Source organism: Rhipicephalus sanguineus, chromosome 10, assembly GCF_013339695.2.
Source record: "Rhipicephalus sanguineus isolate Rsan-2018 chromosome 10, BIME_Rsan_1.4, whole genome shotgun sequence".
NCBI classification, from domain to species: domain Eukaryota; kingdom Metazoa; phylum Arthropoda; class Arachnida; order Ixodida; family Ixodidae; genus Rhipicephalus; species Rhipicephalus sanguineus.
Genome location: NC_051185.1, coordinates 11468881 through 11481857, shown reverse-complemented (window position 1 = coordinate 11481857; position 12977 = coordinate 11468881). Strand labels below are relative to the sequence as shown.

The following is a 12977-nucleotide window of genomic DNA, read 5'->3' as shown; positions in this document are numbered from 1 at the left end:
ACAATATGCCTGAATTTCTTGGTCTTGCTGATCTTTTATTATCTTTCGTCAAAGAAGCAGTAGTTAAGTATTCAGGTGAAGTGCTCTTGAATTTAATCCCATGTCTTCTCTTTTACTGAAGAAATTTCTCGAGTACAGCTACCTCGAACTCCAACAATGGCACGTGCTCCGCAATCGGACAAGGAAGCATTAACGTATTTGCGACTGAAGTCATTTCAAGGCTGCCGAGTCGGTCACGCATCCGGGCTCACATATGTATAGATATACAATAGACATCATCATTGTATCATCAACAATGTTCACTCACCATTCACTGTTCTCTGGTTTCCAGCGAAAGCTGTTATCAGATCGCAACGGCAGTGCGGTAGTTGTCCGCCACCGCCGCCGCTGGTGTTGTGACCGCTATCGCGCGAAATAGGAAAAAAAAGAATGAAAATATTTTAAAAATCTCCAGGATCGGATTGAAATTTGAACCCGGGCCCTCTGCTTGGCAGTCGAGTATTCTACCGCAGAGCCACACTGGTGCTTGAGACTCATTTGCAAAAAGACCCTATACAGGCGTCAGGCTTTTGCTTAAAACTCCTTTGCAAAAAGACCTGCAGGCGTTATGTCGGACAATGAATCGCGTTAACAAGCGTAATATAGCGCAGCAGAAGAGTGAAATAACAACTAGGCGTCACACAATTCTAATTGCGCAATGAGTGTGTGGTTTAAAGCTTCCCACCCACTGCAAACTGCTCAGCCATAGTTCCCCATCATCATCAGCCACATGCAGCATCAACAAAGTGCACATAATGCCTTACAGATGTGCAGCGGGTACCGCAGAAAGACGAATATTGGCATAGTGGGTGCTTCCCTGCTTCACAAAAATTATGATTTTTGGCGTAGTCGGTACCTTGCATGTGTACTTGTACTAGTTTCCTTAAGAGAGTTACGAACGTGCTCTAGAAAGGCCGCTCTTCCAGCTTTCGCTGTGACTGTGCTGCGCGCTCCGCGCAGGCCTGGCGTCGTTTTTTAAAGACGATAGTATTTCTTGAGATACCTAAACGCAGAAATTTTAGTCTTTCTGTCTGTCTGTCACATGATTCAGCCACCCGGCCAAAGTTTAGGCACTTGCTGAACGCCCGGCCATCTTGAACTGGTAGCTGCGTTCATACTTGTGAACATTGTCGATCAAAAAGCAAATATTGCGCATATCTGAGGCGCAACCTCAATACGTAAGTATTAGGTGGTGTGTTCCTTTACTAGAAAATACATAGATACATAATTCTAAAGACCCTAGTGTTTCTTAGGCTGCGCTGAAAATGCTAGTGTTTCTTGGGCTGCGCTGGAATGGCGCAGAAACGGCCAGCGGAAGACTATCGTCTTTCGACGACATTTTCAACGAAGCACGAAGATACGCGGCCAATTTTTTTTAGATGCGAAGCAGCTTTTGCGCTGGGTTTTGTCCGTAGTTCCATTGGCGACCGTCCGCTTTCTAAAACCTATATACCATAGCCATCTGTAACATATTGAGCGCGCGCTCGCGCCAAGGAGAAGTCTTCTTCGTCTTGTTCTTCGACCGCCTTGATGACGACACATGCCGAGCACTTTAGGAGCCCGGGCTGCCGTATGCTGTCCTAGCTTGGCGTAACGCAAACAAAACCTATACAGGCGTCATGTAGTGCAAGAAGTCGCGTTAACACATGTAATATTGCGTGACAAGCGTAGCATCGTATCAGGCGTCACGCCATGTGAATTGCGGAAAGTATGGGTTGTTTAAAGGCTCATTCATTACAAAGCGCTCAGGCTTCAGCAACAGCATTAGCATCATCTTCAGCAACAGCATTAGCAAAGTGTGCAGGTGCCTCTATTGCAATACGTACGCGTGCTGGGTACTTCGCTACTTCGCAAGAGGATGAATTACGGCGTTTTGGACATTTAGCAACGACAAAGCCCGTGCTACGGCCGAATCGTTAAGCAGTAAAATATGCAATTTACGTGTGTTCCCCAAGGCTGTAGGTTTAAAGGAATGGTTGTTCTTCTTCGATTAAAATAAAACATTCAAAACTAGTTAGGGAATGATGCGGACAAGAAGAAAATTGCACCACTAGTTCCTCAATCTTAATCAATTCTTTAGAAAGAAGTTCAACGCTCTATTAGTTTATTATTTATAAATGCTGTTGACCCTCTCATGAAAGTTATTACATGGAGGTACAACTACAATAACGAGTGAAGTAGAAAAAGATTGGTTGCAACATATATGAATGGTTGTATGCTAACGTTTAAGAACTGGGAAATCACAAAAAAGAAATCCGTAGTACACAATTACGCGTACTGCCTTACATATCCGCATGAAAAGAATAACGTCAAAGTCTTAGGTTCGGATCAACGCTTATGATGTCTACCGGAAACATTGTTGTTTCATAACATATACAGACTAGCTCACTACTGTTGCGAGTGTGTTTCAAAATTTTAAAGTGCTGAACAATACTTACACAAAAAATTCTGCACTATACACTCTGCAATAACGAGTGGAAAAAATAAGATTGGCTGATAGATATACGAACGATTATATACCGTACTTATTCGAATATAGGTCTAGCTTTGTTTTTTTTTTTTCGGAAATGTCGCCCATAATTGGCCATCGGCCTATAGTCGTGATCAAATCTATAGCAAAAAGGAGCGAGCTAATAGAGCGATTATTTACGGATTGTCTCACTACATTCGCGAGTGCCTTTAAAAATAAAAACGATGTGACAGCACAGTAAAAGACGGAGCTCCACAATGCATATTTATTTATTTACTTTGTCCTTCTAGCCTTACCACCCGTTGGAACCATATTCCTGCCCAGAAGAATGTGAATGTGTGGGCGAAGGTTACCCCAGCAACGGAAATTGGACATGCGAGCAGAGATCTCGGTTCTCGTAGATTTTATTGGAACAATAAAAGCTGCCGCCACGTTTTTTCTCTTAACATACAGGCGTATTTCTCTCCTCTCTCCCGATTTGGCGAGAGCTTGAGCATTGATATCGGCTGTCAGGAGGTACTAAGCCACCACCATACAGAGATGTGTGCAACACTGCTTACATGGCAAATAAGTAGGTGCTAATACTCAAAGAAGATGGCCTTTGCCTAACAGAACTTCCCCAGTTAAGAAGTATACAAAGAACAGCAACCGCATGTCTGCGAAGCGTACTTTTAGGCAAGCAGACACTAATTTGGGTTCAGGAAATACGCTGATGTCTGCCAACCTTAATAGAGAGAAGGGCCTAGAGTTCTTGTGGATACGCGATATAGATGATAAAGAGAGGGAGAGAGATGAAGGTCGTATACTCTGGCAAGTTTTTCGGGCTCCATTTCAACCAGCGCTTTGCTGAACGTACCCCATTTCCTTACTTTAACGCATCAAAACATAATATATACAAAACAATGATTATCGATGTTCTGCAAGATGTTACAAACACTAATGTGTATATTTACAGAACGTTTACACCAGCTCGACTACCAACACCTTGCAATCTCATCTAACACGTATTGCTTAGGCAGCCTTTGTTGTTAGACAGCGGTTCGTACAGGTTCGAACAACGGTGCAGATTTACCATGGTAGGTCAAAACACTGCATGCACCAAACTTATTATCAGTGTTTTAAGGGCAATTTATAGCAGCGTTGAGTTGAACAGAATAAAATTTTGCATTGTTTCGCCGTTACCCTGCCGTAGTATTCGTGATGTGAAAAAAAAAAGTGGCTAATACAACTCTCTGTCAGCCTCGAAACCTTCGTAAATCACAACAGATTCAGCTGCAGAGGTTCTCACGGCTGTAACCGAAAGCCACACCGGTCAAGGTTAATAATAATATCTGGGGTTTAACGTCCCAAAACCACGATATGATTATAAGAGACGTCGTAGCGGAGAGCATAGAGTTTCCTACAATACTTACTAGAGGGAACTCTGGCGCTAGTGTCTATGGGAGCTGCAAAGCATGGCGCTTCAGCCAGCATGGGAATGATGGGTAGTACATGAATTTGTCTAAACTTCTCTCTTAAGGAAAGAATTTCTTTGGCAATTCGCATTATGTTCTCATCTCTTCTGTGTGTTCTTGAGTACTTTTCTTCTTTGTGGGCGAAGCTGGAAGTAATTTCTTAAGCTCTGTATTAAGTATCGCAATTTGTGGTCAACGGCACGCATTCGGTTTTGAACCGTGTATGAACTTCAAAAGGGCAGATCCTCTGCCCTCTTCTCGGTTGGGCGATACATTAGGCAGTGTAGAAGAGAAAGAATAAAAGGACAGGGATACATAGTATTGCACAACACGCTTAAAGGCACACAAGGCGACCAAACAACTCCTGCAAATTTTTCTGTCATGCCCCTACACATGAAAAGCAAAAAAAGCACAACCATTCATAGAGCACAGACACTCGATACCAGCGCACACACGCCTTATACATTGCTGTGACCGCAGTCACACCCTTAATATACTGTGGAAATGACACCCTCCGCCTCATGCGCTACATTCTTTCACCTTTGTGTCACTGCTCCAGTATTTTGGATGACTGGCTATAGTCGGCGACAACTTTTCTTGGCAGTAGTACTGTGGAGGCTACAGAACCGAAACGCTTGCCTGTGCGCGCCAGGAAATAGTAATTATTTTTATTTTCCCATTTTCAGAGTTACCTAGCTCGAATAAATAAAGCTTTCTTCTTTATAAAAATAAAACAAGTATGGGGAGCCGTTGGTGCAAAAAGGCTATTGTACGCTCTAACTTTTTTTCGTTTTTTTTTTTTTCATTTCTTGAACAGCACGGCGTTTTCCTCACGCCTGTTCTCGCAGTAAGCATGGCGTCCCCGTTGCCGGCTTGACCATGTGCGGCTGCACACTCGCTGTTTCGTTCTCCGGAATGATATACTCGAAATGTGGCAAAAAGTGGCTGTCAAAACGACCCAGCAAGTTATCTGCAACGTCTATGCTGAGGGTAAGGAAGGTGCCGTCAGCCCGAATCATCAACGAATACTTCGAGCGAGCAAAACCGTAACTGGAACTGAAATCGACTGCAAGCTGCCAGACTACTTGCGTAGTAACACAAATGTGCGGATGCCTCGCCTCCGTGGCCTTCGTTACACTGCCAAGACATGTTGTCGTGACGACACAAAAATGAGTAAGCAGTTCTGGGTGGAGCATTAATACAAATTCGCTGTGGAAGAGACAGCTGTGGGTGTGGGTGGCGCTGACATTTTTTTCCCCAGTATGTAACCGAGTATAGCTTATTTCCTTACGCCATATGGTGGTCGACTGCTGACACGAAGGTCGCGGGATCGAATCCTGGAAGTGGCGGCCGTATTTTCAATGGAGGCGAAAATGCTTGAGGCTCGTGAGAACCGCAGATGGTCGAAATTTCCACAGCCCCACTACGGCATTCCCCATTAAAATATCACGGTTTTAGGACGCTAAACCCCAATAACTATAATTATGGGCCGCACCGCTGCCGCTAATGTTCAATCTCTGAAAGATGACATCCAACTTTCAACTTTTACAGCAACGCAATTTTTTTGTTGGGGGGGGGGGGGACACATCTAACACAGCGGATTTTTATTCTACGCTGAGGCTATAGCAACACCAATGAATGTACCTTTCTGACATAAAATCTGCAGTTAGGGGCAGAAATTACGTCACTTGAAACATTCTGTCACACCTTTCATTGATATTTTATTGCGCTCGGCAGCTTTGCATTGAACAGCCATCGAATCTCACGTATGTAACTTATTACTATAGAAGAATATGAGCAATTAGTCTGGGCACCTTTAAGGAAGACATCTGCGTAAGTAAGCAAGGCAGCGTGAATATTTGCAGGTTTTCCATTTGGCACTCTTGTCTTCCAGACAACATAACCTTCTAGCACTTGCGACGTCATAATTTCATAGGCGAGCACTATAGACGGCGAACCGATTCCTGCACCAGAATTCTGCATTCCTCACGGTCCTTGCCCGAAACCTCAACAACCGCATCAATCAGTGAGTCAGTCAATGAGAGGAGTTGCAGGGCCCGTATCGACTCTTCCTCGGCAGAGGCGTTCAACACGCACTCTACAGCGCGACTAAGAAGGGAGCGATTCCTGTCCAGTACGCTGAAGATGAGATGCATGCCGACATCGGGCGTGTACTCCAAGTCGAACGTGAGGAGGACAAAATTGTCCTCCAATGCACGTGCCAGAGAGCGGACAGCCCGCTCTTTCAGATACACAGCCTTGAACTCCAGGCGATGCAAGGTCCGGTTCGTGCGCATCAAGTCCTGCAGTGCCTTGGTAAGCTGATCTATGAGGTAGCATTCGAGGAACTTGGCTTCACTGACGCTCTTGTTACGGGCGAGGCCCCTGATGATGGCGTTCACGAAACTGCAGCACCGGTCCTTCACATTCACAGTGAGCTTCTTCAAGGAGCACGTGGTCTCCAGAAAGGACGCCGCGGCGTCGCCGCACTCCTGGCCGACTCCTTCGGGACAACTGATGACTAGTTCTGTGATCGAAGCACCGATCGCACGCACTGCATCGAACCACTCGACAATGCCGGACGACGCTGTATCCTTAGTCCAGCCGACGCATAGTCGAGGAAAATGGTGTTCTCCCCCTTGTCGTAGCGAGGAGGCCCAGTCTTGGAGACCACGCGTGTTCCACGTAACGTCCAGACGAGCGCAGACGCTCGCGTCAAGGGGCGAGCTGGGTGACCAACTCTCCGGAACGTCAATGTCCCCGAGTCGAATGCACTCGACCGTAGTGTTGAGCGAGAGCGACTTTAAGAAGCTCGACAAGCCGTCGTAACTACACATGCACTCGGAGATGTCCAGACGCTTTAAGGTCGAGTTCTTGAGCAAGGCCTTGGCTAGTGCGCCAGCTCCGAGATCGCCGATGCTGTTATCGGACAGGCTGACTTCTCGAAGCACGTCGTTCTGCCGCAGAATATCAGCCACGGTTATCGCGCAGCTGTTGACTAAGCTGACACCGACGAGTTTTATAGACTTAAGTCCACGGTTCACCCTCAGCGCCTCGAAGCCGTCCCAAAGGATGTGATTCGGTTCGTCGTACGAGTAAATCAGCACCAGCTCCTCCAAGGTAGCGTTTTCCTTCAGGGATTTGAGCAGCGTTCCAACCGCGTCCTTTTCCAACCATTCTATGGTAAGCTTTCGCAGCGTTCTGTTACGCTTTAACGCGTCGGACAAGATAGCAGCGCTGAATAGTGGCAACCTCTTGTTACACCTCACTTCTAGCTCGCTCAAGGAGGTAGACCATCCAACGGCGCGGAACAACCTTCTCGCGATCTTGCTCGACGCTCCGTTCGAAATAACGAGACGACGCAAGCTTCCTTTCCCGACCGCCTCGGCGATTCCTCCCAACGACACAATGGTAGGCGTAAGCTCGTTGATGTCCAAGGCATCGAGTGCTAGAGACAGCTTTCCTACAGTGGAAGAAAGGATAATCATAGCTCGCGTTTCGCGCCACACACCTCTCACGTCCTTGGGGTGAAGCCGAACCTCTTCGAGTCCTTTGTTCTGCCGCAGAGCTGTGCAAAGCAGCGCGGGGAAATTGCAGAACAATACTGCCGCGTCACCCAAGTCCAGACGCGTAACACACCGATGCTCTCTCAGGAGCCAATACACTAACGTAACGCTCTCGAGGAGGGTGCTTTCGGATTTTTCGTATTCTGTGTAAACGTCCGGGAAAGTGCCCAGCGCGAACTTGCCGGGAGCATGTTCGAAGACGTGCATCCCGACGTCGCGCAACGCTTCGTTCAGTGAGCGCAGGTGAAACGTTATCCAGCACCGGCTCGCGTTCTCCGCAGTTTTGCCACACGGCTTGTCGAGGTCTACGCCGCAGGCTTTACACTTCAGGGAAATGCTCTTGATCCTAGCGAAGAGTCGCGTGTAATCCACGCAGGGGATTTCCCCTTTGATGTCACCGAGAAAGCTGGCCCGCGACTCCATGCTGCCGATCTTTTTCTGTAACGAGAACGCAAAATGCCCTAATTAGTCGTAATCGAAGATCCAGTGCCGAAATACGTTCATGCCATTCATGGCAGAGCGTAACATTCACACAACCGCCATCAGATAATCGTTCATACATCCTGCATGCTGCGTAAGTGATGACGACGTTACGAAGGAGAGAGCAGGCGAGTTTTATGCGCTTATGACATCAGATTGTAAATTTTATGCCGTATGCAGTGTAATCGGGCTCGGCTCCCGCGTTTACTGGAGCACTGTTCTCAGATAGGCAACCTGTCTCTTTTTTTTTTTTAGTATGTCTAGAAAGTGTCTTCCCTTTGGGTTTCGTCTTTTGACCTAGGTTCATCTTTACGGATCAAATGTTATGTAGTCCCGAAAACGTACGGTTGAGTTGATGGGAGAGGTTCGATTTTGCCACGTGTCATTCGCTCTTTCGTCTTTTCTGGCTGCTGAAGTCTCCTCCCATAATAAGCGTAACTTAATTCCGAAGCATCATAGGGGAAGTTATGTTTCGGCGCCAGTTTTTCGGTTAGAACTCAATAAAGAATTTTAGAGCTAAATTAAAATATGGGGAATAATATTTAGTGACGTAAAGTAGGACACACAAACTAATAAAAGTAAAATCAAAACGAAACATACAACAGAACACCCCTCAGGAAAAAGCCTTGTGCAAGACCCATCGTACTTGCTCGTATTCTGTCAATGCCACTGTTGGTTACTATTGGCTATCCGGTGTTAAACAACGCAATTATTACACGCGTACTACTACGCATCTGCTTCACACCGTTAAATACTTCACACACAACGACAGTTCCTATGAGGGAAATTCGCCCAAAACTCCTTGCAATTGTGAAAGCGTATTTCGTTTATAAGCGCAATTATATATTTCACTGATGTCCCTTTAGTGACATCACATTACGTAAACTAACAATAACTAGTATAAAGACAGCATCGCAACTTGTATGTCTATGAAGGCACGCAAGACGCTGTTTGGTCATCTCGGTATTTGAAACGCGCGCCGCGCCGACTATGCGGCAGCCGCATCGACGCAACAACAACGCCACGGCACTCCCGTCCCGAGATTCGTGCGGCACGTTGTTTCGAGGGCGATAAGCGTGCGGCAAGCGATACAGAAAAGCTCGCATATGGCAAGATTCGATAGGTTGTACATCTGTAACGGCCCTAGTAACCGTCTTAGATGGTGCCGAGCCGTGGAAGTTTCTTACCAGCGTTAGCATTTGCGCGAACGGGCCGGAATGGTGACGAAAACACACACGCTCCTCCCAGCCATCGGAAGACGTAAACACACTTGCAAGCTGACACTAGCGTCGTCTTGGTCAAAGAGGTTGGTAGAGTAAGAATCAGTATTTACCGACAACGCAGTGACCAGTAATCGGTGACGAGCAAGCACTTTCCAGAGCCAGGGTAAACAGCGGCAGGCCAAGCACGATAAACACAGCTCACTTGGCCGCCGCTTTTGGTCCCGACGTGAAGCGGACAGTTGCACACGGAAAAACAGATACCGATGTACGCGACTTCATTAATGTACATTCGTTCGCACACGGGATTCACCACGCTGCATCATAAGACGGCCTCGTACTGTCGTACAGCACCGCAGTTTGGAAACAGCGATGAATCAGTGGGAAAAGAGACAGTGCTCCCGCATGGGCGAAGGGGGTGTGAGCAGGCTGCTCAGAGCAGGTGATGCAGTGTCGCCATCTCGCGTTCGAGAGGCAAAGCAGCCGCCGAAGCAACTTGGCTTCCGAGATGGGCACATAATATATGGAACTTGTGCACATTTTCGTAGCGGTTCCGTCTCCTCAAACGCTGACGCCGTGAAAAGACTTGGCAGCAACGAGATTACAGTAATGACATCAAAATAATTAAATTACTTTTTGCTGTTGCGAGTAAAGTCCAGAAAAATACTCATTACCTTCCCAATTTTCACTAAAATATTGCATGTCCGCTTCACTTAGGACATAAAAAATTGACAGCAAAAAGAAAAAAAATAACAAAGGCAAGGTAATCTCAGTGCCACACCTCAAGCGAGGGAGGTTTAACAAATATGTATGAGATTTCATCGTAAATTTGCTCTAAATAACGCGTATATGAGTTAGTGCACGAATGATGAAATTTTGTAAATTTCAAGGTAATGTCATTACTTTAAAAACTAATAGTAATGGAATGTCATTACTTTCATGTAGCTGTATTTTGTATTGTCACTTATTCACATTAATGAAAAATATTAAAAGTACTTAGTAATGCAATTTAACTACTTTTTAGGAGTCATTTTGCTATCTCTGGCCGTGAACGTCCAATAATGAACGCTCCGCGCCGTTGGCCTTTCAGGCTATGTATCTTTCTCTAGCTGCTTATGTGTGGATGGCTACAGTATGTGTTTGCGGTAAAAGCTGTACAAACAGAAATAAGGAGCTTCAGACCGGCTAGCCGACATTTCGACAGGTGCACCTGTCCAGGGCCGCGCCATTACATGGAGAGAGAAGGGCGGGGGGGTTCCAGAACCCCTATTCCCACCTCCGAATTATAACGGTGATTTTTTTTTTGTCGTACTGAAACATTTAGACATCTTCGCAGCTGCCAAAACTTCGATTTCTTTTCAAACGAACTTATTAAGCCACCTAATTAAAAAAAATGATCTAATTATGCAAGTAAGCTGTTTTTTTCGTGTACTTGCTTATTTTTATCCAAGTTTTCGTCAGTTCTTTATTTACATCACTAACCTGTTTCCTCTATCTCTTCCCTCTTCATGAAAAGGTAGGCAGGCGTTGTGCCCCTGTAAGGGTGGCAGTTATCAGCCTGGATTTCCTCTGTGTCCTTGTGTATTTGTGTATGCATATCAAATAATCATAATAATAAAGCTGTGCGCTTCATTCATACGCGAAAATAAGCCAGTATAAATATTTCAGAATTGCGGCCGTTCTACACGCAAATCCCCGTGAAAAACATTCCTAGGTACGGCCATGAACCTTCCTGTCCAAGGCATAGCCGCCCATGGCCGGCTAGATTAAAAAAGTCCGTGATTTGCGTCACAGGGGGGCCAAAGTCGAAGACCGGAGTCAAGTTGATGACAACTTTCATTTGACAATTGCATTAATAAATGATGTTCACAGTGTCAAGGCGGAATGTGCCGATGTGAGTCACCTGACACTGGCGTAGCAAGTGAGGGAGGAGCGGGTTCAACCCCCCAAACTAAATCTTTCGATTTTGCATGTGTATATACACACGTACACTACAAACACAGGTACGAACATGCACAAAGGTAATTTAACGCCCCCTGCCCCCCTACAAAAATTCCTGGATACGCCGCTACTACTTGACTAGGCCCCTATAGCACCATGTTTCCCTTGTACACATACATGTAGGGAGTAACGCTATCGGGAACTTGTACAGTAACGACATTATATAAATCAAAGTCCACCATAAGATAATGTAGGTTTTGCGACGAGACAATTAGATATGCAGGAAGATCATACAGTAAATCCTTTAAATAGCATATTTCGCAAGGGCACCAGCTCAAGATGGAGCACACATGTGCGCTGGAAAACATGGTGTGTTCCTTAAGGACCTTGCAACTTCGTTTGCAAGCTGGAAAATTTTCGCTGCGTCAACTGACCTTGAGCGCATACATAGCACGGATACATTTACTAGTTGGATTGGCAGAATCCTCGCAAAACGTTTTGATCGCGCGAAGCACGCAGGCGTACTTGCACACATGAAACGTGTGACGTGCATACGCCGCGCAAACATGCTTTCCGCTTTTGGCATAACAGGTGTTGAAACAATAATCCGACGTCAACAGGAAACGCTTTTGTGGTCGTCGACCAGAACATTGCGCAAGCAGGTTTCTGGATACTTGTAGCACGCTTATTTATTTCGGGACATTGTTCAAATGTTAGCATTCCTTCAGGTCCTTTTTTAAAATTCATGTTTAATTAAATTACATCACGCGACGTTTCTAGAATCCACAAGTACCAACCAGTCATGGGCACGTTACCAGTAAAAAGTAACAGTGTTACAGTTACAGTTACCTAAGCCAAAAAAGTAACTCTGTTACAGTTACAGTTACAATGTTTCCGAAAGTAACTTGTTACAGTTACAGTTACTGTGCAAAAGTAACGTCGTTACTTTTCCGTTACTGTATAAAATAATAGATCACAAATCAAATTATAGAATTTATTTAATAAGGGTTGCACGTCGTAAAACCCTAGACGAAGGAAACATAAAAGGGGGCCCAACACCAGCAATCACTTTGAACGCCTCTTACTTGAAGTGGAAAACGTGGTTGATGACTGGAACGACGGCAGTATATTCTAAGGCGTTTATTAACTATACCCAGAAGCGCATGCGAAGAGCAGCGGGGAGTGCATCACGAGTGGTTACAACGTCTATTGTGTCTGCTCCATATGTTTAAGGTGTGTCAGACTCTGTTCGGAGAGCTTCGGGTCCGCTGGGCATACAAACCGTTTTTAAGTCCCGTTATTATACCTTGGAACATGACAACGTGTGTTCAGGAAATCCTAAGACTGCACACCTGCGGATGATCATGGCGGTATCTAAAAGTGCGATGCGGGGATCGGCGAAACGGGCAGGAAATGATCAACGAGGCCTAAAGAACTCAAGCGGAATGTCGCTAAAGCAACCCATGCAACGCGTTCTAAGACCGAGCTTGTTGAGCACTGCTGGATGACAGGTCATAGCTTTGACCTAAACAATGCGACGACGCCGGTTTGTGAACGAAGGTGGGGGAAAAGCAACTCCTGGAATCGTGGTTCATTCGCCGCGGCTTGCAAAAACAGCCGCTGCCCCCCACTGGACATTTACAAGGACATGTGTTACTAGTGGACTGGTTGACCTCGGCTCATTTTGTTTTCTTTTTTAGGATGTCACCTGCATTGGGGGTGAAACGTCTGTCATTTTGTTAGTAATTGTTGCATTAAGTCGGAGTAAACATTTTACAACCAGTTATAAAGAAGTTTTACAATATCG

General features: G+C 45.7%; 1 protein-coding gene across 1 annotated transcript; it reads right to left on the bottom strand.

Annotated features, from left to right (window-relative positions):
• Positions 1–5516: 5516 nt before the first annotated feature.
• On the bottom strand, positions 5517–9624 carry LOC119407037 (protein NLRC3). Its single transcript, XM_037673864.2, has 2 exons — positions 9343–9624; positions 5517–7967 (listed from the first exon to the last, which is right to left on the bottom strand). The coding sequence occupies exon 2, from the start codon at positions 7950–7952 to the stop codon at positions 5907–5909; it is 2046 nt and encodes a 681-aa protein (XP_037529792.1). The 5' UTR covers positions 7953–7967; positions 9343–9624; the 3' UTR covers positions 5517–5906.
• Between the last annotated feature and the right edge of the window lie 3353 nt (positions 9625–12977).

Bases quoted from the DNA above. Each gene is read 5' to 3' on its own strand.
- LOC119407037 (XM_037673864.2), bottom strand. From the start codon at position 7,952: ATGGAGTCGCGGGCCAGCTTTCTCGGTGACATCAAAGGGGAAATCCCC.